Below are 23211 nucleotides of genomic sequence, written 5' to 3' on the forward strand. Positions count from 1 at the left end.
AATAAAATGTACATCACGTGACTAACTGCAGGAGTTTTAGCATTACTTTGATGCAATTTAGCTCATATACTAATGTATTTTTTGCTCACTTCGAAAGCCTAAATTTTTGCCAGCAGAGACATTATTGTTCTCTATTAGGTCTAAAACCTAAAATAGGCTAGGCTTGGGCAGGGCTGAATTCGTGGCATTTCAGGTATTCTGATTATCAATTGGTGAAAACTTTATTTGTCTATTTGCCTTTACTTGTTTATTGACGTAAAGAAGATGCCGATGCAACATTTCTAAAAACTGCAGCTCAGATTTTCCATCTGAGAGTGTGACATCATCACGTTTTTACACCCCAAACCACGTAAAGTTGTCATGGCAACGAGAAAGCGTGCTCAGCTCCGCCAACAAACCAAGCTACATGCTAACATCTGTGAGTTAACGCAGTATATATATGATCAAATTCTTTACTGACTGTATGTAATATCATATATTTAATGGTTAACTTTAACATTTCTGTATGTTTATATAAGATGAATTAACACATTAAACTTTATTTTGCGTTCTACCAAATTTGATTTGTAGGTTAACTGATGATGTGATCAAGTACATTATGGAGCAGGAGATATGATGCACTCATTCTAAAAAGACTAAAATAAAATAACAAGGACACGCAAAGGTCTCTTTGTCATTACACATGGCCTTCCATGTTGAAAATGCTCAAATGGAAACACCCATCTTAAATACATCAGACTTCCACCTGGTAGGCTAAATCTCTCTTAAAAATCAATCATTGAGCATCAAATGTTTCACACATGTAAGCTGGGTTGTTTCCTTTTGCTTGTTATGATGGTGACCAGCTGCCGGAGACGACCTACTGTCTGGCATGTTCTGAAGATGGCTTATACCTCAGTATTGGCTTCTCCGAGGGCTTGTCCCTCTGGTCTGCGTCCTCTTTCAAATGTGTGGCTCAGTGGTCACGAGACAGCCTTGAAATAACATCTATTCAAATTACAAAACTGTCAGAGAATACTTATTTGCTGGGAACTATTGATGACATGGGTAAGATATAAGTTCAAAGTTCCAAAAGAAAACAAATCAAGTATTTGTGTACACTAAGCACTGCCTTGTATCATCTGTAGGTGTGGCCAGAATCTTTATGTTTTGCACAGAAATGATTCACCTTCTCAGCATCATCAACAAAATGGTATGCCATACAATCCTGCATCGTAAGTGTTTTTGTAACTAATGAAATGTTATTCACTTAGGAGGATATCAACAGTAGAAGCATTTGCTGCTCGTTTCAAGCATCTCAAGGGGGAGATTATGGTGTTGCTTCAGTGAGATGTTAGTAAGCCTAATTTTCTCTTTTAACTTATTCTTTTATCATTTCTACTGCACTGTATTTTGTGATAGGCAATGGTGATGTTTGGCTTGAAGTACTATATTTTCCAAAAGAGTCATGGCTCAAGGAAGTGGAATCCGCTGTTCCTCAAAAGCAGGTAAAGCAGAATGGTATCAAGAGTAGACCTACACTTACATCACAATTATGTAAATAATATACATTTTATCTCTGTGGCAGGACTCAAATTCCTCATTAGTGTCAGAAGTCCAATGGTCTCCAGTTGCAGTCATAAATAAAATCAAGCCAATAACTTGTGCGTCAGGTATGTATAACAACATCATAGCCTATCCTTTTGAAGTAAGTTACAAAATTAATATGTATAACTATGCATTTCATTTTAAACTAGACAATGTTTACAAATTTCCATCCCAGTTCTTCTCACACTGTTTGGCTTTGGATGAAAAGACGTGTAGTCCAACAAGGTATGAATAGACATATAGGAAAGACAAGTTCAATGGGACAGACATGGTTATGACAATTGTGTAAATTCAACATTTATCAAACCCTGTCAATCCTAGAACCTGCACAGCACACTTTCTTCTGCCAATATCTGGAGAGCAAAAAGAAAAAACAGGTAAAACGTCTAAGCTAAACATAACTGGCAGGTTTCAAATTCAATAACGTCAGTAGAGTGACAGCCAAGGGGGTGAATAAAAGGTGTAATCTAGATAGCTCAGACACACAGCGCTTTGTCATCATTGTTTGATCATTCATAGGTTTGCCCAATGCAATCTGCATGTGGTGGAGTGGAAGCAAAAATCTCCTCCAGTATTCACTCCAAAAAACAACCAAAAATAAAGCAGGTAGGATCAATGAAACAACGTAGAAGTAAAGAGCAGATTTTTTTTAAATAGTGATTCCTATGTTTTTCAGATACCCAGTCTTTGCCTGGAGCGTTGTGGCCAAATGCAAATAAAATCGTTTGTTCAGCGGTTAGTGGATGCACTCGATACATAGCTCTTGGCCTCACTGAAACTGTGGTGTGTGTTTGGGACAGAAACTCTGGTAAGTGTCCTGTTTCTTTTTCATCTTGTAGACAAAACACACAAGAGCAATTTGGACACATAGTTTTAAACATAATAAAAGTAACATATGTAATATGTAATGTATGTATGTATGTACGTATGTATGTATGTAATATGTAAATTTGATCAAACTATGTAGCTATATAGTTTATTGAGATGATTTGGTTTTCTTTTGGATACTTTTCAACAATTGATGATCAAACACTGATTATGAGACTCATAAGGCTTACAGCGCTCACACACACATCAATAGTTGTACATTTATTTTTTGATTCAGAGAGAATGTTTTTTGTAAATTATATTTTGCATCTTCATGCCCCTGCTTCTCAGGTTCTCCAGTATCCGTCTCATCCATGTCAGATACAAACAGTGCTTTTTCCAGGATCCATTTTATGGATTATTGCCCCATGTCTCCAGATGACTCTCAGAGCTGCAGTGATGACAAACTCCATCTTTTAGCAATGTGCAAATGTGGAGCCATGTATACAGTAATCATGGGACGAGGAACCAAATCCCATATGCTTCAGTTGGCCGAAAGGTTACACAGTGCACATACAATTATGTTTGTGCTTCTCAATGCTTTATGTTTAAGTTATGTTAGTCATTTGTTTGTCTGACTAACACTGCATAACATTTTCATGCTTTTCACATCCCTACAGGGTAAAAGACAGCGGTGACCTCCCAACTGTCGCTACAGCTGTGCCATTTCTGCAAGGCTTGGTATTAATAGAAAAATATATTAATAAATACATTCATTTCTAAATAACATAATGCTGTTTTTTACTTCCACATGTGTTTTATTGGTTGGACAGGCACTTGTGATTCAAAGGAATGGAAAAATGTGCCTTCAGAATATCATCAATAAAAGAAATGTGTGCTCTTTGATACTACCTCCAAAACATGTGCTGGCTACTCCTCGCAGCCCTGGATTTGCTCTAAACAGCAGACATCGAACTCTACTTGTCCAAGGTACTCAAACAAACACTTTTCAGTATAAGTTTATAGTGCTTCTTTATGAGTTGCCTTTGTTAATTAAGCCAGTTTTACATGATTAGATTAGAGCCAATAGTTGTTGGAGTCTGAACAGTCAGTAACATTGGAAACACTCCTTCACCCAGGTGGCCCCTTTTCTAAAGTTGACGGCAAAAATCAGCTTTACGTTTTCCGCCTTGAAGAGTGTGACGATATCAAACCATACGTCATTACACCGATAGACTCGAGACAAAAGGAAACAAATCACTTTTCCGCTCATCAGGATTCATGCGACCAGTATCTCCAAGAGAGGTTGCTATCTGTTTTATTGAAATACTGACACATACCAAAAGCAAACTACAAAAACACATTTTTTTTAATGTTTAAATGTACTTTAAGGAGGATGTCTTCAAATGAACGGACCAAAGGCATAAAGCAAACATGGACACGGCTACAGCAAACATCCACGATGCTACAGCAACAGCTTTTACCAAACCACATTTGAAAGACAAGAACAGAATGTAGCGACTGCAGTTTTTTTTTATCTGATGTTTAATACAATTTCCTCCTGTTCTTTTTTTTTATTCGTGGGATTGCATTGCTAAAATAAATATTGTTGTTTTTCTCTCAGCAAAACAAGTTATTTTGTCAATTCCGAAGTGACCTGTCAACATATTCATTTTAATAACATTTTAAGAATGGGCAAATATATTCCGGGAGTGCACGCTGTGAGTTGGCTCTAAATTTTGACACTGTGGACTTGACGGACAGGAAAATGTTTCATCATTAAGACATTTTTAAAAAGTAGAAAAAGGATTGGTTATATATTTTAACTCTTTTCTTTTCCAGCATAATCATGGTAGTTGAACAGCTGGTTAAAGATGAAAATCAATAAGGATTACGCCTGAGATAAACATTTCTAACAGTGTCTGGGTTCACATTTGTTTTGACAAGTATTAAGTAATTTGTATATTTTTTTTTTAGAAGATATTATGCAGGATTTTCAGTCACTTTTCAGTCACGATCTTTTGAAAACCTTACACCATTAAGAAGATAACTGTTTGGTTTGTTTCAGTGCCAAAAATGCTTAATTGCTTATTAACTACAATTCATTCTAAATCACCAAAATAACAGAGAATTTTGGTTTGTAGGCGAAAAGGATTCTAAATATCCTGAAATGTTTAGACCTTTTGTATGTGTGAATGAACTGAGCATGCACGTCTTGTTCACCTTTTGTTTACAGGACATCAATAGGTTGACGTGTGTTTAAAGAGCCATGGGTGATTTTATTTAAGCAGCCTATTGTCTATCTCATAAATCAATGGGTCACTGCTGTTTCAATGGGAATGGACTTCTCATTCGGTCACTGTGACTCATCGATGATTATGGACAGTGTTTGCCTGAGGGGAGCATTTCAGTTTTGAAGAGTTTGAATATGACATAAATTTGTGTGAGTACCACTGTATGTGGAAGCATCAAGCAGCAATATTGATTTATTCAGTTTGGAAAGAATTCACAGTGCAGATACACAAAACAATTCGCTTGCCATCCCTTTTGTGCAAAATGAGCTCTATAATTTGAAGATCTTAACATACTGTAAAACATGTTCAACACTGATTTAAGACCACATTAAAAACCTCAGAACTCAACATGAAGATGTCCTTCAATTATATACAACACTTCATTGGATGCTCTCCCGGTTGGAGCGTGACTTGTTTTGTGCAGCATTATAATTGCCGTATAACATGAGGCTCTCGCGGGCGCTGTGGTTCACCTCCTTCAGCTGCAATGAGTTGGCATTGCATGTAAAGGATCCAGTTATGACTGTGTTATTGTCTGTCTCTGACGGTGCAGCAGCTTTGTGGTATAACCTCTGCAGCCCTTTCCTGAAGTGGATGGTGAACAGGCCGTAGATGATAGGGTCAAGACAAGCATTCATCAGGCCAAATACAAAGAGGATATGAGTGAGTGACAGGGAGACCTTTCCCTCCAGATCATCGGGAAAGAACCAGTACCACAGGCCCAGCAGGTAATATGGGGTCCAGCACACAATGAATGACACCACTATGACGATACTCATCTTCAAGGTCCTCATCCGGGCACGAGGAATGTTGTTTTTGGAACATCGCAAGTGCATCTCATTTGGCGGCACTACAAAACATGAAATTTGGTTATTTTAGTTCGGGCTTTTCATTTCCATAGTGTGCAATAAGTATCTCAACATATTAAATGTTGAAAACTCAAAATATAGCCCACTGTACTATCCTTCATCACTCATCAAAATGTTGTTCAAATCTAAGCCTATACATCACCAAAAAAAATCACTGAACTCTAAATGTTAGTAGCAACATATGAATGATTTATCTTTAATTCGGCCCAGTATGAGAATAGTTACACTTACAGTTGTCCTTTTTCAAACGTTGGGATATCTCACAGAAGATCCTGGTGTAACAGGTGATCATGATGACGAGAGGCAGGAGGAAGAGACAGGAGAAGGTGAACATGTTGTAGGCTGTCTCATGCCAGTGCAGGCAAAAACTCCCTCGAGTGGTGCATTGAGTGAAGTCCACCGGGTGGCTGATGGTTACACTGCGGAAAAGGAACAGCTAAAGAAAAAAGCACAGGCGGTATGAGAGCTAATCATTCACACACTTAATCATCACTAATTATTTTCTTCATTGTTCATGCATGCTTAGATCAAAATAGACATGGAGAGCTGTTCAGCTGGAAAGCATGTGATTGAGCTTAATGATGTTACTGCTAAGGTTTGTGAGCTTACTCATCACATGTTGTTATTCTTAACATGGAGGTATTTCTATTCACATTTTGTATCGCAAAGTCTAATGCTGACAATATAGCTGGTCCTATATTCGTCCGCTTTTTATTATTTCAATGTTCCATGTGTGTATTTTACATCCGTGTTCTGTAAGTGCCTAGGGTTAGAAAAAGGTAGAAGCCATACATTGTGCTCTGTTTATGCACAACTGGAACAAAAACAGTTACGGTACATTGTGCATCTGCAATACTAAGAAGCTGACACTTTCTCTCATAATTTGACACAATGTAAAAATCTTTTTACAGCTGCACATAATACTTAAGAAAAAGCAAATTATGCTAAATGGTTTATAAAAAAGAAGACAAATCTCTGTAATAGTATAGTAATAGTGATTTGTTGGGCATAAAGAATTTTTTTTTTTTCATTCCTTTTCAAACATGCAGTAATCTCAAATAGAAAAAAACCAAACACTGTACAACCTCAATTATACACAGTAAATCTTTAGATTAACAACACAGAAATGTTTCTGTCTTAAGTGTTTTATATTTATCAGTGTTTACTGACCTGTGGTACTGACAGCACAAAGCTCATGCCCCATGCAACAGTCAACATCACTTGGTTCCTCTTCCGAGCCTTATTGATTGCCAAAGGATTGAGAATGGCCGACTGCCTATCCAGGCTTATCACCACCGTGACAAAAGCACATGAGTACATAGCTTGCAACTTAAGAAACATTAGGACCCTGCAGGCAATGTCCCCAGCCAGCCACTGAACAGTGATGTTCCACACAGCGTCCACGGGCATCACAATAAAGGTCACCAGCAGATCTGCCACTGTCAGGTTAATTATCAGGACTCGCACATGGGACTTGCGTTTGCCATCGCTGTGTGCGGCCCAGAGCACGGCCAGGTTACAAAAGGCAGCGATGCCACACAGGATGAAGGTGATGATAACTCGAACTTTGGCTGCTGTGCTAAAAGTTGGCAGCTGCAGGATGGAGCTCCCATTGGTCCAGTTGGAGAAGACTGAGGAGCAGTTGCAGCTGATGTTGAGAAGGGCGTCAGTCATTTGGTAACACATAGTCACTGCGCACTCACTAACAGTAGGGTTAATTTTGTGTGGCATATAAGCTCCATTCTTCTCACACCACATGAAGGTCGGCACTGTCGGAGAGAAATAATGTTTAATGGAAAGCATATGAGTCAGAGACGGAGAAGAAGTGGGCAATGAAAAACTCAATAGATGACTAAGAGTAAAGAAGCACATAAAAGAGGAGCGTTGGTCAGTGGTGGTTGAGAGAATGAAACAGTGGGCATGAAACTATAGATTGTGCAGAGCAAAGCATGACTGCTGAGGCTCATCCACAGGAAATAATGTGAAGGACTTTACATGGCTTACTCACATTGCAATGTACTCAGATGGAAACACAAGTGCTAGGCATAATTAGCCTAAGAGTGGATAAGGAACTGGAATAATCAGGACCATTATAATATAGCTAATAATTAGACCAAGGCCTACTAACAATTTATAATAGTCTATACAGTAGCCTATAAATGAAACAGTGATAATGAAATATTGTTTTTGAAAAAATGTCTCGCAATTATAGTATGTCATTAATGTTTCTGACATTTCCCTATGACTATGACATAATAATGTGTTATAATACAGCCTAGTCAACTAATCAGCTAGGCTACAAAAATATCATGAAAAAAAGAAATACACGAAAAATAATTAAAAAAACAAACAAACACCACACATAAACACCGAACTTACGTTGAAATACAGTGATGTTGGTCAGAGCAGTGTTTTCCCCCTTTCGTTTTTCTGACTCGTCTTCCCAGTGCAGTTGAGGTCAGTGAGGTCTAGGTTTACCGACCACAGCAGTCCAAGCGTCTATCGGTGCGTCAAGACGCGCGCCGGTTCATCTGCTGCACCTCCTAGCGAGCAGACAGCACCAATGATGAGAGGCGTGTGACAATGCCCCCTCGAGGAGTGGTCTAACCCCGGCGCAACCCCCATAATCGACTCATCATACGGAAAATTTGTAAGAAATGCATTGGGCCTAATGGCTGTTTGTAGCCGATTTGCCTAAACGAGCAACATCAAAAGTTTTTTATGCAACATAACATAATTAAAACATGATTCATCAAGGAAGGACAAATTATTAAAATGTCAAGCCTGCGGCATAGTCTTAGAGAACACATCATCAAGCAGGGAGAAAAGACAAGATAACATGGAAGTTACATTTGCCCCTTAACAGTTAAATGATCTATTGCCTTTGCAATGGCCGATCTCTTGTTTCTATGGTAATTCATTTTCTCTGAAAGTTGCAGGCTACAGGTCTAAAGGAGGAGGAGAGGTGAGAGATATTCAGTATGTACTGAAAGCCATTTTGGATAATATTGGAAGCCTGAATCTCTACAATCATTGTTCGCTGCTGTTCATGCAGTTTTCTGCTCATATCTATATTCATTTGATTGGACTGTATGAAACCTCAGTGCATGCTCAACACTTCACCTACTTTAACATGCCTCAACTAACTGGGGCATGACTCTGGTCACCCGAGCCTACTGTGCCCGACAGCTTTTGTATTATAAGCTGTAGGCCATACCTTTACAGTTTTGCTCCATGTTTACACTGTAAGATATGCTGTTTAATAAAACAATTTTGGCTATATTCATTTATTGTATAAGCTTGTTGCTGCTGAAATGATTCCACCAATCTTTTAAAGATTTTAAGCATTAAAATGGGGGCTCTCTATGACCAGTGACTAAGACCTGCGGTTCATATTACTCAGGTTTGGTCACTTATAGATTTTAAGCAGTGATTCTGCATGAGTCAACAAACACTACATATAAAATGTGGTTATTTGGTTCACTCCACTCCTTTCGTTCACAGAGCAAATATGCAGCCTCAAAAACACAAGTGGGACAAGCTTGTTAAAGGCATTGTCCACTCCTCACTCCATGAGGTGTGAGGAGTCCTGGGTAGTAACAGTTTTATGTACACATAAAGAAAACCACATCCTGAGACTATAACAACAGACCAAGCATGGTCATGTTACTCCATGTGACGTTGGCTGACCGGTGGGAAGATGAAGAGAAGCTTGCAAAAGAGTAGAGCTACATTCCGAGTTGGACCATATAATAGGCCTACAACATTTCTATCACAATTTACTTAAACCATAGATCACCACCATGATACTCTACTTTACAAACAACACTCTGATATCCAACTTAAGAATTAACCTGGTTTACACTTGGATGTATACATGAGCATTTTAATGTTATATTGAAAGTATACTGTGCCATATCCATCTGTTATTCATCATCCATAACGCAAGGAGTATCATATTCTACCTGTGGTGTGAGAAATAGATGCTGGTAATGGATAGCACCCGTGTGTAGAAAAAATTAGCTAATCACATTTAAGTAGTCATTAAGTCATTATGTACAGTATGCATTGATTGGGTTTAATTATGCAGCACATAGCAGAGCTGTATCTTTGTGACAGGATGGGTATAGAATAGAAATCAGTACATCTGAGAAACAGCTTATTTTAGATCAGGCGTCTCAGACATGCGGCCCGGGGGCCAAATGCAGCCCGCAAGGTATTTTTTGTGGCCCGCGAGAAGATTTCTTGGTTATATTATATGCGGCCCGCCGGTAAATTGCATTGAACACATTAGAACTACATTTTCCTGAGGCACCGCGCGGTAGCGCCAATGCCGCTCTTCACTCCAAGGACTAGCATAGCGGACCGTGCGGACATGAGAATAACAACATCAGACAGAGGAGGGAGATGCGGCGCCTCTGCTAACGACTAATCAACTTTTTTCAAAAAAGACACAGACTAAAAGCAGCGGACTGAGAGAGAGGAGCTTCTGAAACAGGTGGAGACTGTCAGAACGCGAGGGAGAAACTTTAGTTGTTCAATTAACATGTGCAAGAAAAGTTACAGCAGCAGCATGACAAAAAGCACCTTTACCATCTTTACCTTTATGACTTTGCAAAGTGAACACTTTGTACTGTGTTTAAAAGCGTCACAACAGTAAAGTGAGGAGCCTTTTCTCTCCAACTCTCTCTTAGAGCAACATTGTGTGCTCACAAGAAGCACATCATGTTAAATCATTTACTCTTTATTAACGACACATGTGCGACCACATGATCCATAGTTAAATTAAAAATAGAGAATATGGAAATGTATAAAAAATACTGCAAATAATTACAGCAACATCCATCCATCCATCCATCCATCCATCCATTTTCTTCACATTGGTGTGTCCTGAGATCAGCCCAGTCGGTATAATGGCATTTACACATTCATTATATTTATTTGACAAGGTAATTGTAAATAAACACAGTACAAAACAAGTTTGTTGCTGATTTTCAACTCCAGTCCTTGGTTGGGCCTTTCTACACTACATTAAAATGACATCTGTAGTACATTTTCCATTTCTTTCTAAATAGGCACAGGCAGAGACTGGACCTGACTCCTGACTCACTGATGCCCTGAACCAAAACTAGATTTATTACAAAAACACTAACTGTCTGAGTCTTAGCTTAAACTTGCTTAAAAAGAAGCTTAAAATGTGCAGATAGGTAACGTTTATTTTAAGATATATTATAGCAAAAAGTTGCTAAATCATAATTGGCTTAATAAAAAAGGCTAAATCTGATGCGGCCCCCGACCAACACTGAGTTTTCATTTTTGGCCCCCGCTCCAAATGAGTTTGAGACCCCTGTTTTAGATGCTTTAGATACAATGTCAAAAATGGCAGACTTTAATGGCTCAGACATGTACAAAATTGAAATATATGATGCTGAGGTTTGAGCTCTGTCTGCTGCTCTTTAGAAAGAGAAAATAATATATTTGTAGTAAAGAGAGCATGGTTTTAGTGAGTAGAAGACGATGTAAGTTATAGGGCCTAGAATGGGCTGATCATTTATTTTGGTATGAAGACAAAGCCAAAGTGGTAAATACACTCCCAGTCAGAACAGGCTGACCCAAAACATGTTATTTACAGGCACCTTGCTCTTCCGGATTGATTCGTGTTAAGCCTGTGTGCCAAGCCACACGTATTTTGCCACTATTAGCTTTGATTCACAATTCATTAATATGCATTTGTTGTAGTCGTTGATACTTTTAATAACCATGTCTTGTTGTGCTGTTGTCTTTTTGTATAATGGAAAGCTTAGTAATATAAGACTCACAGGAAGTCTTTCAGGAAGTCTCGTCTTATTGGATGAACAGTGGATTCAAACAAAAGCACACACTAACTTTGTTTACAATTCCTAATGTAATTCAATTTAATCATTTTCAAGAATAATAATATATTTTGCCCTGCATGAATTCATGTAATTTGTTGTAAAGCATGCAACAAAGACAGTATAAACATAAACAAATTACTTTGGCCAAGATGAAAAGCGGAAGCAAATTAGTTCAACCGTCATTACCATAGCAACATTATTCGTATATCCAGACTCGAGATGGAGTATAATGTATTGTTAGCAGACCAGACCTTGAGCAGTTTTATTTTTTAATTTTCATTTCATTTACAGTAGTTTGAATCATGTGCAGCAGCTTCAGTGACAGAAATGTGTGCATTTTAAAATGGGTGAAGGTAATGTGTAAACTTATGTCTCGGGTGACCAGATTTTCCACATAAAAAAAACGGGACACAACGGAAATTTGTGGCAAAAGCTAAAAAGTGTCTTTTTAGTTGACAAAAATTGTAAAATAGTTCCTAAAAGTCCAATGTCATTCACTGTATGGAAACGTTTGGTGTGATGCACACATGACCAAAAGTCATTAGCCTATGTTTCAAGCCAAAAACTCTGGGGGAAAACTGGGACAGAGCTTGTAAAAACTACAACAAATCGATGGTTTTGGAGAAATCCAAAGGACCAAACAAGGGACAGAGGGATCAAAACTGTTCCGGGTAAACTGGGAAGTCTCTCTGGTCACCCTACTTAGCTTAGTTAAGCTATTAGAATCAACAGCAGCTGATGCAACTATGATAGGGAAATACAATTGGGCTGTATGAGAATAATAAAACAAATTTCTCTAGTTTCAAAATGTAATAAGCCCATGATGTAATAACAGGCCAAAAACTTAATGACGGCAAGAAATGTATTATATTTGGCCAGTTTCAAAATGTAATAAGCCTGTGTAATAACAGGCCAATAACGTAATAACACTGTTGAGCCAAAAACTTAATAACAATTTACTGGCCAATAACGTAATATATTATTATTATTATTATTATTAATAAATGATTGTTATTATTATGTTATTGGCTGATTATTAAACAATGAGATAATGCTGCTAATCCTCTCGTTCCGTTAGTTAAAGATGATGTCAAAAGTATGAATTTTCTTTGCCTACTTTAGTTAGTAGCCTGGCTCCCGTTCTGTACAAACACGGTACAAACGTGCTTTGCGGCGTCAGCGTGTCATGTGACCCGAGTAAATACAGGAAGTAGCTTCTTCTTGTTATGGCTGCCGAGGACACGGACTTGGATCTGAAGATGGCATAAATGTGCTTTGTTTTCATACTTAAGTGAATCCATTTCGACGGTTCCAGTTACAGGAAAGGGAATATCAAACGAAAATGGAAAGTGTGGTCCGAATTGTCATTTTATCTTCAATTCTCCTGGGGTCGCTGGTAAGTTGATGGACAATAGTGCAAGTGAAACTTAACTGAGCATATGGCAGGCCAGTTTTTTGGTTGGTCTTTTCTTCTTTCTTCTTGTATATTTCAATGGTATGTTTAAACTAATTATCGCTACTATTTAACTTGCTAAACAAAATTGGACCTCGCCGTTTCTTGCCATTTCCAAAAGATATTTAACAGCATGTAGCCATAGCATCGAGCCTGGAGTTAATCATTGATATTGTTTTTTGCTTTTTTACATTCCTAGACAAACTGCCAGGAGGGCATCCTGCATATTTCAGATGGCCTTACAGACAGAGAGTTCTGCATTGTTCACAATCATTCATGGACACCATTGGCACAATCCCTTGATACTGCTGTAAGTCCTGTTATGTCTGTGCTTTAGAGTGTTTACAGTTGGAATTATGTTGAGATTTGTGGGCAAGCAAACAGTTTCTTACAGCTAACCCAAACATCTCCCTTTCCAGACTCCATATCCTTTAGTAAATTTGATCTCACAATTACTGTGTAATGACTCAGGGGTCACACCAGACCAAGTCAAAGGAAAGGCTGTGGTGGTGATGAGAGGAGACTGTAATTTCAGTCAGAAAGCTTTGATTGCTCAGACACTTGGTGCTACTACACTTCTGATCGCAAGCAACACGACTATGGTAGGGTATCACCTGGCCTGGTTATTCTTGACTGTTGACTCATTGGGCAGTGTCTGTCTCTAATCTCTACTTTTATTGCAAAATCAAGGTTACACCATCAGCCAATGAATCAGAATATGTTAAGACAACTATTCCCCTTGCGCTCATGAGATACATGGACATCCTGGAAGCACAAAAGGTTGGATTGCTTTTCATCAAGTTACTTAAATTTCATTGAACATATTTTATTTGCAATCTTTTTTTATTTTTTTTTCCCTACAGGTGTTCACTGGTGAGATGCGTGTGAAGCTGTATTCCCCGCCACAAGCGAAGTTGGACCCGAGCATTATAGTTATGCTTTTAATTGCCATTGTAACGGTTGTTTTGGGTGGCTACTGGAGCGGTGCATGTGAAAGGTAAATGCATTCCAGTATAAGGTCATTGTAAATGATGCTTGAGAAAGCGGACTGTTTTTTGTTTTGTTCTTTCTTTGTTTTTTGTCTTTTCAAGGCTCTTCTTGACTCTACAGGCTATATCTCTATCTTGCCCTGTTGCTATTGCTTTCAAAAACAAAATAGAAAGGCTGATTCGGCTGTCTGTACACGAAAAATGGCAAATGCTTTCTACCCTTGGTCTTATTGAATACATGAATATAATGTAAATTGTAATATTTGTTCTTGGTAGATCACGAGCATATATTGTCAGCGATGGAAGTAGTGAAAGCAAAGCTGACAGTGGAGAGCTCTTTGTGTATTCTCCTCTTAAAGTGGTGCTCCTCGTTTTAGTGATGTGTGGAATGCTTGTCCTAATGTACTTCTTCTACAAAGTCCTCGGTAAGCACAAGAAAATGCACAAGATGAAACAATGAACCATGTTTTTTTCTTACAACATCTCAATTCTCCTTTTTAGTGTACGTCATCATTGTTATTTTCTGTCTGGCATCTGCAAATGCACTGTTTTCCTGTTTCGATGCTGTGCTGGATATAATTGGCTGTGGGACTGTGAGGTATGAATAGTTCCCACTGTCTGCTCTGTGGTTGTCTGTCCAAAAGCTCTACTGACTGCAAGTGGCTTTGCCCTTTTGCAGGTTTTCAGTCAGAAACTGGAACTTCTCTGTGAGGTCAATCATTCTGGCCGCTGTGTGCATCACTATTGCTGTGATCTGGGGCGTGTACAGAAATGAGGACAGGTAACAGCTGGTCTATCATGTTTCATTACTTGTTTTTGCTTTCACTCCATGCTGTGCTGTGTAAGGGAAAATGTGGTGTGTCGTGCCTTTTTAAAAAAAAAGGTAATTTGTGTTAAATATAAAATCCCCAAGTAATGTCTTGTAGTAAATATAAGGAAATAAAGTTGTAAAACAGGTCTTTACAGTTGAACCTTTTAAACTTTACTTAAAATATCTACAATAATATGTTCACTACATGAAAAGATTGATTAAAAAAACCTGACAAAAGTAATGATGATATATATTTTCCAGTTATTAGCAACCTTTTAGTCATTACTTGTGTTGCCTCCTTTGGTCTGTGGAAGCGGCTGATGAGTCAAAGTAGATCATATACTGTGAGGTCAATGCCTGTGAACCCCACCCTTATACTTGTCTGTGGATGTGAGGTTCTTTTGCCTACCCCTTTGTTTTCAACAATCCCATTTGAAATGCTAATGTTTGGAGAGAGCAGGTGCTTTTCTTTAGGGACTTTCTAATAAATGGTGGGGACGAGGGTGGTAGAATGATGAAATATTCTGATAGTACTTAAGTACTATACTAAAAAGCTATTAATTTTCTATCATGTTGTATGGTTCTGAGTGCCCTCTCTCATTTTGTAGATGGATTTGGATCCTTCAGGATATTCTAGGCATTGCTTTCTGCCTTAACTTCATGAAGACAGTTTCACTGTCAAATTTTAAGGTATGTTGTTTTTTTCGTGATCTATGCAACAGATTTGTCTTTCTCAAAATACTTTGGTGATTCCACAATTTTGCTGTTTATTTCCATTTGACCTGTTCTGTAAAAATACAGTGCTACCATAATGTGTACATTTAAATCATTTTATCAGGTTAAGGTCAATTTTATTTGTGTCTAACGTTAACAATAATAGAAAAACAAATTACATTTACATTTAAAAAGCCTTTATTGTGCTGGGCTGATGAATTTAAAAAAATATTTTTTTTAAGATTTTTTGTTTTTCTTTTGAGTCTTAGTTCCCCAAACACCAAAAAGCACCTTCCCCCCACAAACTATGTCATTGACTTCCTCAGCACTTTGTCTTGTTCTTTCCGTTAACAACAGTACTACTTGCCCAAAGAACCAAATCAAATGCAGAGGGTTTTTTGTTTTTTTAACTTTCTAATAATTTCTTAATTTAAACAGATTTGTGTGATTCTTCTGGGCCTCCTACTTTTGTACGACGTCTTCTTTGTTTTCATCACTCCATTCTTCACCAAGGTATGAAATTAAGTTAATCAGCATAAGTAATTACTTGAAGATTATAATCTTAACATTTTCACTAGGATGGAGTCAGCATTATGGTCCAAGTTGCCCTTGGCCCAGATGCATCCGGTGAGAAGGTGTGTATTAATTATTATTATTATTATTTTTTCTTTACAACTTTAAAGTAAAAACGTCATGCTCAAAGGCATTGACGGCTGGGTTCATGAATATTAAAACATAGCATCAAAGATCAGCCTCTTATCAATGTCCCATAATTTGTTTTTAAAACAATCCAAATTAGGACAGTCCCACAGTTCTGGAATTTTGTTTAGTAACTTTGTTGCAAATAGAAATGGAGATCGGTCCAGTGCACGACTCATGGGGAACTCTATGCCCAGATGGACAAGTGTTTTATTCCGTGTTTCAATAGGAGTTCTTTTAATGGTTGGACATAGGGACTGGAGAGCATTTGGTAGTAATCCTTGTAACAGCTTGTAGCCATAGCACATAACTGCAAAGTTTCTACTGTGTTTTAAAGGAGCCAGTTTGAGTTCTTCATAGTCTTCATCTGTAACTGGTTGCGTGTAGGAGTAATGTAGTATGATCCTAATGGCTCGGCGTTGGAGTTTTTCCAAGCGGTTAGTTTGTGTGACATTTAAGGCGGCCCAGACAGGTGATGCATATTCAAAATGAGGTAGAATATAACATTTATACAGTCTTGTTAATAGATTCTTGTCATCTCATTCTCATTGAGTCACCAAAATATTTCGTTTAAAGTCAAATGCATTCATAAATGTGACTAAAATATACACAAAAACTGAAGACTGACGCTAACTTGGGTCATGCTTATTTTATTCTGTGACTAACCTACTATAACTGCACATGGGACGTGTGGGCTTTTTGTAGGCGCAGGGTAACATGGTGGCAGTGCCTGCCGAACCCCAGCCTCCCTCTGAAAAAGTAAGGCCTGCTTTCTCACTAACCATTTAGTGATAACTTTGCAAGTTTGCACCATAGTCTATAAAAATCTGTTAAAACGTATTACTTATTACTGCACTGATTCTCGCCGCGTAATAAGCATGTTTGACTTGCGGGATTTGAAAACTTTGTGTGGAATTCTAAGTATTTATATTGTATTTCTTGAGTCACGTGTGACCTTATGATGGTGGAATGTTAAGCCCCAAAAGAAAACTTGGCACTAGCTTCTGCTATTTTTTTCTGTTGCACATTATGGACAGTATGTGTTTGTTTTTCACAGATACCTGTCGTGATGCGTGTCCCACGGTTCTCTGGCTTTGCGCAGAACTTATGTGGGATGCAGTTCTCTATTCTGGGTTATGGAGACATAATTATTCCAGGTTATTTATTTATTTGTTGTTTCATACATACATATATGTAATGTTTAGTATTTGGTTAACAAACAAACAAAAAAACATTACCAGCACCCATAAAGTAATAATATTTCTAAATCTGTAGGTTTGCTGGTTGCTTACTGCAGCAGGTTTGATGTGTGGGTAAACAGTAAATGGAAGATCTACTTCGTCAGCTGCTGCACAGGTATGTAATTGGCTCATAGTATATTAATATGTTTATAATAACCAGGTTTAATATGCCAACTAAAAATGGTCTTTTAACAGCCTATTTGATGGGAATGATCCTTACATTTGCCGTCATGCTGCTGTCAGGGATGGGTCAGCCAGCTCTACTTTACCTAGTGCCTTTCACTCTAATAACCTCAGCTGTGGTGGCTGGGTGCAGAGGAGAAATGAGGAGGTTTTGGACTGGAACGTCCTATGAGGTGAGACATTTCCTTCTTTCTGACCAGTTACTAATAACTTGGTGCCATAAACTCTGCCCCCCCCAGAAAAACAGAAGTTGAATGACCATGAAATTCCACGTGTGGAATGATCTTTTTGGATAAGCTGTGCCTTCTGTAGGCCTAGGCCTGGAGTATATGGTGGCCATTGGCCAATGTGAAAGTTGTTTCATACAGCTTTTTCAGAATTTGAACTCACATTGTAATCTTGGAAAAGGTCTTATTTCCTGGGCAGTGCATTTTTTGACCAAAGTAACAATTATATCACACAATATTTAAATGATTAGCCAGTGAATGCACTATAGGTTGTAAAGAAATCTAAGAGGCTTGTTGGGGCAAGGCAGTTGAGTCAAGGCAGGTATTAAAGATAAAAGTTATTTTCATGGTGGTAATTTGTGAAATGTACTTATTTCACATGTTTTATAGTATTTTTTTTCTTTTACTGTAAGGAACCACAAAAAAGGTTATTATTATTATGACCCAGGGACTTTAGGAAGCAATGTGTTTGCAATTTATGTAAGCTGAAGATTCTTTGTATTTAGACCTTTAGATCTGTGACAGGTGTAAAAGAGAGTGAGGAAATTCTTAACTTTTTCTTCACCAGGTCTTGGACTCATCCAGGGAACCATTACTGCCAGGTGTGGATTTCCTTCAAACTCAGTGCTTCTGACATTTAAAAAGTTACTTCCAAAAGTGCTGTTTGTCCAGCCCTTTTCTTTTTTTATTTAAGCACCAATTTCCAGTGTCATTGTTGTGCAGGAGCACCCCATATGAACTTCATTGGCACTGCATCTAAAACAAAACAAAACACTGTGCACTTGACTCTAAACCAACCACTAGATGGCCCTAACCCATAAAAGAAAACCTAGCCTAGTAACCAATGGCCGTTGAATACTATTAACAATATTTTCTGCATCATGAGTACCCTTTCAGTGTGGCTTCATTGCACATGAACCTAGCCAATGGAAATTAATGGCTTAATGTTTGTCTACACAAATAGCATTTTTAAATACATCTGTTGCTTACTGCATGCTTTTGCTTGTGAGTATCCGGTATCAAAGGAACTGTGGGATTTCCATTGCATTATGTTGAAGCGCTGCCTGTTGCCTGGTGTATATTTACTTTTAATTTCCATTAACATCTTTGCTCATCTGAATAACTGTATATCTCCTGCATGTTAAGGATATTTTAACATATTATTTAACTCTCTTTCCTTCTATTTATTTGCAGAGGGAAGACCTGAGCGAGGCTTAGAAGGTGACAAATGCTGATTTATACCGCTGATTTGAGCACAAACCTACTTGTGTGCTTTTGATACATTTTTAATACACCATGGGGATTCATTGTTGTGCTTTGTTAACTTCTTGGAAGTGCATTTTGAAAAAATTAATAACTGTTACTTCTGTGCCATTAATACTGGAGGATTATGACTATACAATAGATGCCACAAATGACCCTAAGGAGTTATAACAGTATGACTCCAGAAAATGCCTTGATAATGATTGCTTAATGTCACACCAGTAAGCACTTTATTTATTTATATTTAGCTTAACACAGCAGGGTTTTTAATTCACATGTCACAAGCAAGTCGATGACATGTTTAAATGATGTACTGTTTCTATGTATGTGATTCTGATCTTAAATAAATCAACAAGTTAATATATTGTGCCATACTTGAGTGCATGATACTATTCTCCAATAATGTAATTTCACGCAAATGTGGATATTCAGGATAAATACCAGGACATTTTGTGAGAATGTCAGTTGTTAATCAGGTGTTTCAATGTGGTCTTCCCTGTAATATCCCTGTCCCCACAGAGCACACACACTTGAGTGGCAAACTGTAAAGCAGAGCTTCAAAGCTGTAATGGTGATTGGTTGCCTCCACAAAAAGGGGGGTGGATTGCTTTGACTGACAGCTCCTGCTGACTCCTTCTCTGCCAGGGAGCAGCATGTTTTTAGCAATAGCTGTGGTCACTGAAGCTACAAGACGGAAACAAACTGTTGACGCCAACATGACAGGGATGGACTATATTTCAGTGAAAACCGGGGCGATCTAGAAAGGATCTAGTCAGGATAATATCTGGGGTGGCAACACATTTTACAATATTGAATATTTATAGCGGGGGTACGCAAATGTTGCTTGATCAATTTTTCCATTTAGGTGCAGAATGAGTCTCCCAAAATTATATACAAATAGTTGCAGTGTCCATAATATAAGTAGGGGGTAACTAGCTCAAGTAAAATGTTCACTTTTGTAAAAAATAAATGGATTAATGGGAAAAAAAGAAAAGAAAAAAAATCATCATCTTGGGGACCACAGGAGTTGGCACCTTATTTAGCTATAAAGTTGATGTAATTCTTTGTCCTGTAAAAAAAAATGTTGAGAGTGAGCCTCTGTAAGCACCCAAGTAGCTTCTAGAGCAGATGTGAGACATTACATCACATCAATGGGGTGGCAAGACCTTTACTAGAGGTGGCAGCTGTCACTCCTCTAGATCCGCCCCTGCGCACAACTCTGATGATGCTGACCATTTTTTTCATTGTCCTCACCGAGAGTTACTTTTCAAATGCACACGAAAGGCAATGTGTAAAAATGCCCTGTACAATATTCGCAGTCTATGATGGTGAACAAAAAACATCATGACCCTTGTTTGAAAGACCACCTGCCGCCTCTGAAGTCTGACCTGATCTTTGACCAGCGTTGCGGCCGCCAGCGGGTGGGTGAAAGCCCTCCGTAGTGTATCGAGGGTGTACAACAAAGTGCACATGTGTGGGTAGCTCCGCCTCAGCCATGTGACAGCGCTGGCTGAGTCGGCTCGCGCAGTGTCAGTTTGGAGTCGCACAATTATGAAAAAGCAACCTTCCGCTGGAGCTGCAGCTGAAGCGGATCTGTCCAGCGTCCCCCGGGCTCTCCTTCTGAGGCTAACCGAGAGCACCGCCGATAGATGGATACACGCTCCGACACAGCTCTTCCTGAGTCTCAACGGTGAAGAGGATGGTGGGTGATCTTTATAAATGCGCGGCTTGGATCTGTTTCTACTGCTAGAGGCGCTTGCAGTGGTCAAGCTTGATAAGAGTCCAGACTGGCAGCTCGCTCAGCCGTGGCGGCGGCGGTTTAACAAAATTAGTTTCGTCTCCTGACTGTCTTGTTGGCATAAGTCGGGAGGCTCGGACGGTCTGGGTCAAAGAGTTAACGCGACACACGGATCCCAATAAAGCTCTGCACGAGGTGTAGTGTTAGCAGGCACTGCGGTAAAGTGGCCCGCCACTTCCAGACCCACGGTAAAGTGGCCCACACTTGAAAAGATGTTGCGCCTTTTGCCGGTTACTTACGGTAATAGCAGATTTCCTCGTCGTACAGCTTGCCTTTTCCGTGTAATTTCGCTATGAATAAAGTTGTGATCATCACTCTTTTGTAGCTAATGATGTGTGTTCATTAATTTAGGGAAATAGAGTTGCGCGCACGCGCGCGTTTGTTTGTTTGTGTGCGCGCGCGCGGTGGCTATAACTTCATATTTCTACCACAGTAGTGGTCACGTGACGGCACGGACAGATGACCAGCGTGTATTGAGAATATAGGGAACTATTCATCTTCATTGTCTTTTATTCCCTACTTCATGCAGTTTTATTATTATTATTGTTATTATTATTATTATTATTTAAAGATTATAAATATTATAATCATTTTGACAGGGCACCAAGGACGCTCCAAAGGGAACAAAATTCAGGTTTTCAAAAAATGTTTAAAAAAAATCCTTGAGAGGTTTGCAACTAATTTCACTGCAGACATGGCCTCAGTGCTGCCCCCTATCGCCCTGCCAAAACCAAGTCCACTTTTACTGTGGAAATCTGAAGAAAACTGAGGTTGAAAAAGGCCAAAATGGAACAAATTTCAGGTTTTCAAAAATTCTTTAAAAAAAATCCTTGAGAGGTTTGCAACTAATTTCACTGCAGCCATGGCCTCAGTGCTGCCCCCTATCACCCTGTTGAAACAAAGTCCACTTTTACTGTGGAAATATGAAGAAAACTGAGGTTGAAAAAGGCCAAAATGGAACAAATTTCAGGTTTTCAAAAATTCTTAAAAAAAAATTCTTAGGAGGTTTGCAACTAATTTCACTGCAGCCATGCCCTCAGTGCTGCCCTCTATCACCCTGTTGAAACCAAGTCCACTTTTACTGTGGAAATCTGAAGAAAACTGAGGTTGAAAAAGGCCAAAATGGAACAAATTTCAGGTTTTCAAAAATTCTTTAAAAAAAATCCTTGAGAGGTTTGCAACTAATTTCACTGCAGCCATGGCCTCAGTGCTGCCCCCTATCACCCTGTTGAAACAAAGTCCACTTTTACTGTGGAAATATGAAGAAAACTGAGGTTGAAAAAGGCCAAAATGGAACAAATTTCAGGTTTTCAAAAATTCTTAAAAAAAAATTCTTAGGAGGTTTGCAACTAATTTCACTGCAGCCATGCCCTCAGTGCTGCCCTCTATCACCCTGTTGAAACCAAGTCCACTTTTACTGTGGAAATATGAAGAAAACTGAGGTTGAAAAAGGCCAAAATGGAACAAATTTCAGGTTTTCAAAAATTCTTAAAAAAAAATTCTTAGGAGGTTTGCAACTAATTTCACTGCAGACATGGCCTCAGTGCTGCCCTCTATCACCCTGTTGAAACCAAGTCCACTTTTACTGTGGAAATCTGAAGAAAACTGAGGTTGAAAAAGGCCAAAATGGAACAAAGAACAGTTTTTCAAAAATGCTTTAAAAAAAAACCTTAAAAGGTTTGCAACTAATTTCACTGCAGCCATGGCCTCAGTGCTGCCCTCTATCGCCCTGTCAAAACCAAGTCCACTTTTACTGTGGAAATCTGAAGAAAACTGAGGTTGAAAAAGGCCAAAATGGAACAAATTCCAGGTTTTCAAAAATGCTTTAAAAAAAATCCTTAAGAGGTTTGCAACTAATTTCACTGCGGACATGGCCTCAGTGCTGCCCCCTATCGCCCTGCCAAAACCAAGTCCACTTTTACTGTGGAAATCTGAAGAAAACTGAGGTTGAAAAAGGCCAAAATGGAACAAAATTAAGGTTTTCAAAAATTCTTTAAAAAAAATCCTTAAGAGGTTTGCAACTAATTTCACTGCAGACATGGCCTCAGTGCTGCCCTCTATCACCCTGTCAAAACCAAGTCCACTTTTACTGTGGAAATCTGAAGAAAACTGAGGTTGAAAAAGGCCAAAATGGAACAAATTTCAGGTTTTCAAAAATGCTTTAAAAAAAATCCTTAAGAGGTTTGCAACTAATTTCACTGCGGACATGGCCTCAGTGCTGCCCTCTATCGCCCTGCCAAAACCAAGTCCACTTTCACTGTGGAAATATGAAGAAAACTGAGGTAGAAAAAGGCCAAAATGGAACAAAATTCAGGTTTTCAAAAATTCTTTAAAAAAAATCCTTAAGAGGTTTGCAACTAATTTCACTGCAGCCATGGCCTCAGTGCTGCCCTCTATTGC

At 38.6% G+C, this 23211-nt stretch overlaps 4 protein-coding genes across 5 annotated transcripts in view; 3 read left to right on the forward strand and 1 right to left on the reverse strand.

The window, feature by feature from the left end:
• Positions 1-693: 693 nt before the first annotated feature.
• Positions 694-3475, forward strand: wdr93 (WD repeat domain 93; the record flags this gene model as incomplete). The annotated part of the gene is made up of 14 exons (XM_079554515.1): positions 694-748; positions 846-1047; positions 1128-1192; positions 1254-1332; positions 1402-1487; positions 1568-1652; positions 1737-1812; positions 1909-1964; positions 2107-2193; positions 2264-2395; positions 2746-2953; positions 3075-3135; positions 3228-3384; positions 3471-3475. The coding sequence occupies exons 1-14, from the start codon at positions 710-712 to the stop codon at positions 3473-3475; spliced, it is 1338 nt and encodes a 445-aa protein (XP_079410641.1). The 5' UTR covers positions 694-709.
• A 1492-nt stretch (positions 3476-4967) lies between these two features.
• LOC306962565 (putative gonadotropin-releasing hormone II receptor) lies at positions 4968-8069 on the reverse strand. Its single transcript, XM_079555747.1, has 4 exons — positions 7937-8069; positions 6728-7326; positions 5789-5993; positions 4968-5538 (listed from the first exon to the last, which is right to left on the reverse strand). Exons 2-4 carry the CDS (start codon positions 7313-7315, stop codon positions 5069-5071), a joined length of 1263 nt encoding a protein of 420 aa, XP_079411873.1. The 5' UTR covers positions 7316-7326; positions 7937-8069; the 3' UTR covers positions 4968-5068.
• Positions 8070-12621: 4552 nt separating this feature from the next.
• Positions 12622-19325, forward strand: sppl2a (signal peptide peptidase like 2A). 2 transcript variants are annotated; one of them, XM_079555403.1, is made up of 17 exons: positions 12622-12829; positions 13086-13196; positions 13306-13488; positions 13577-13666; positions 13750-13883; positions 14152-14300; positions 14377-14473; positions 14555-14656; positions 15295-15376; positions 15839-15913; positions 15979-16035; positions 16805-16858; positions 17157-17256; positions 17375-17455; positions 17536-17696; positions 18319-18352; positions 18945-19325. In XM_079555403.1, exons 1-17 carry the CDS (start codon positions 12776-12778, stop codon positions 18983-18985), a joined length of 1605 nt encoding a protein of 534 aa, XP_079411529.1. In that variant the 5' UTR covers positions 12622-12775; the 3' UTR covers positions 18986-19325. The 2 variants fall into 2 exon arrangements, with proteins under 2 accessions (XP_079411529.1, XP_079411530.1); XM_079555404.1 differs by lacking the exon at positions 18319-18352 and having other exon boundaries at positions 18945-19324.
• Positions 19326-20531: 1206 nt separating this feature from the next.
• The window catches only part of trpm7 (transient receptor potential cation channel, subfamily M, member 7), a 35119-nt gene continuing 32439 nt past the window's right edge, over positions 20532-23211 (forward strand). Inside the window, exon 1 of the mRNA XM_079555948.1 lies at positions 20532-20715. Within this exon, the coding sequence (XP_079412074.1) occupies positions 20713-20715 (3 nt within the window). The 5' untranslated portion in view covers positions 20532-20712. The remainder of the gene's footprint in view (positions 20716-23211) is intronic.

This window comes from Gobius niger, assembly GCF_951799975.1.
Source record: "Gobius niger genome assembly, chromosome: 4".
In the NCBI taxonomy this organism is placed as follows: domain Eukaryota; kingdom Metazoa; phylum Chordata; class Actinopteri; order Gobiiformes; family Gobiidae; genus Gobius; species Gobius niger.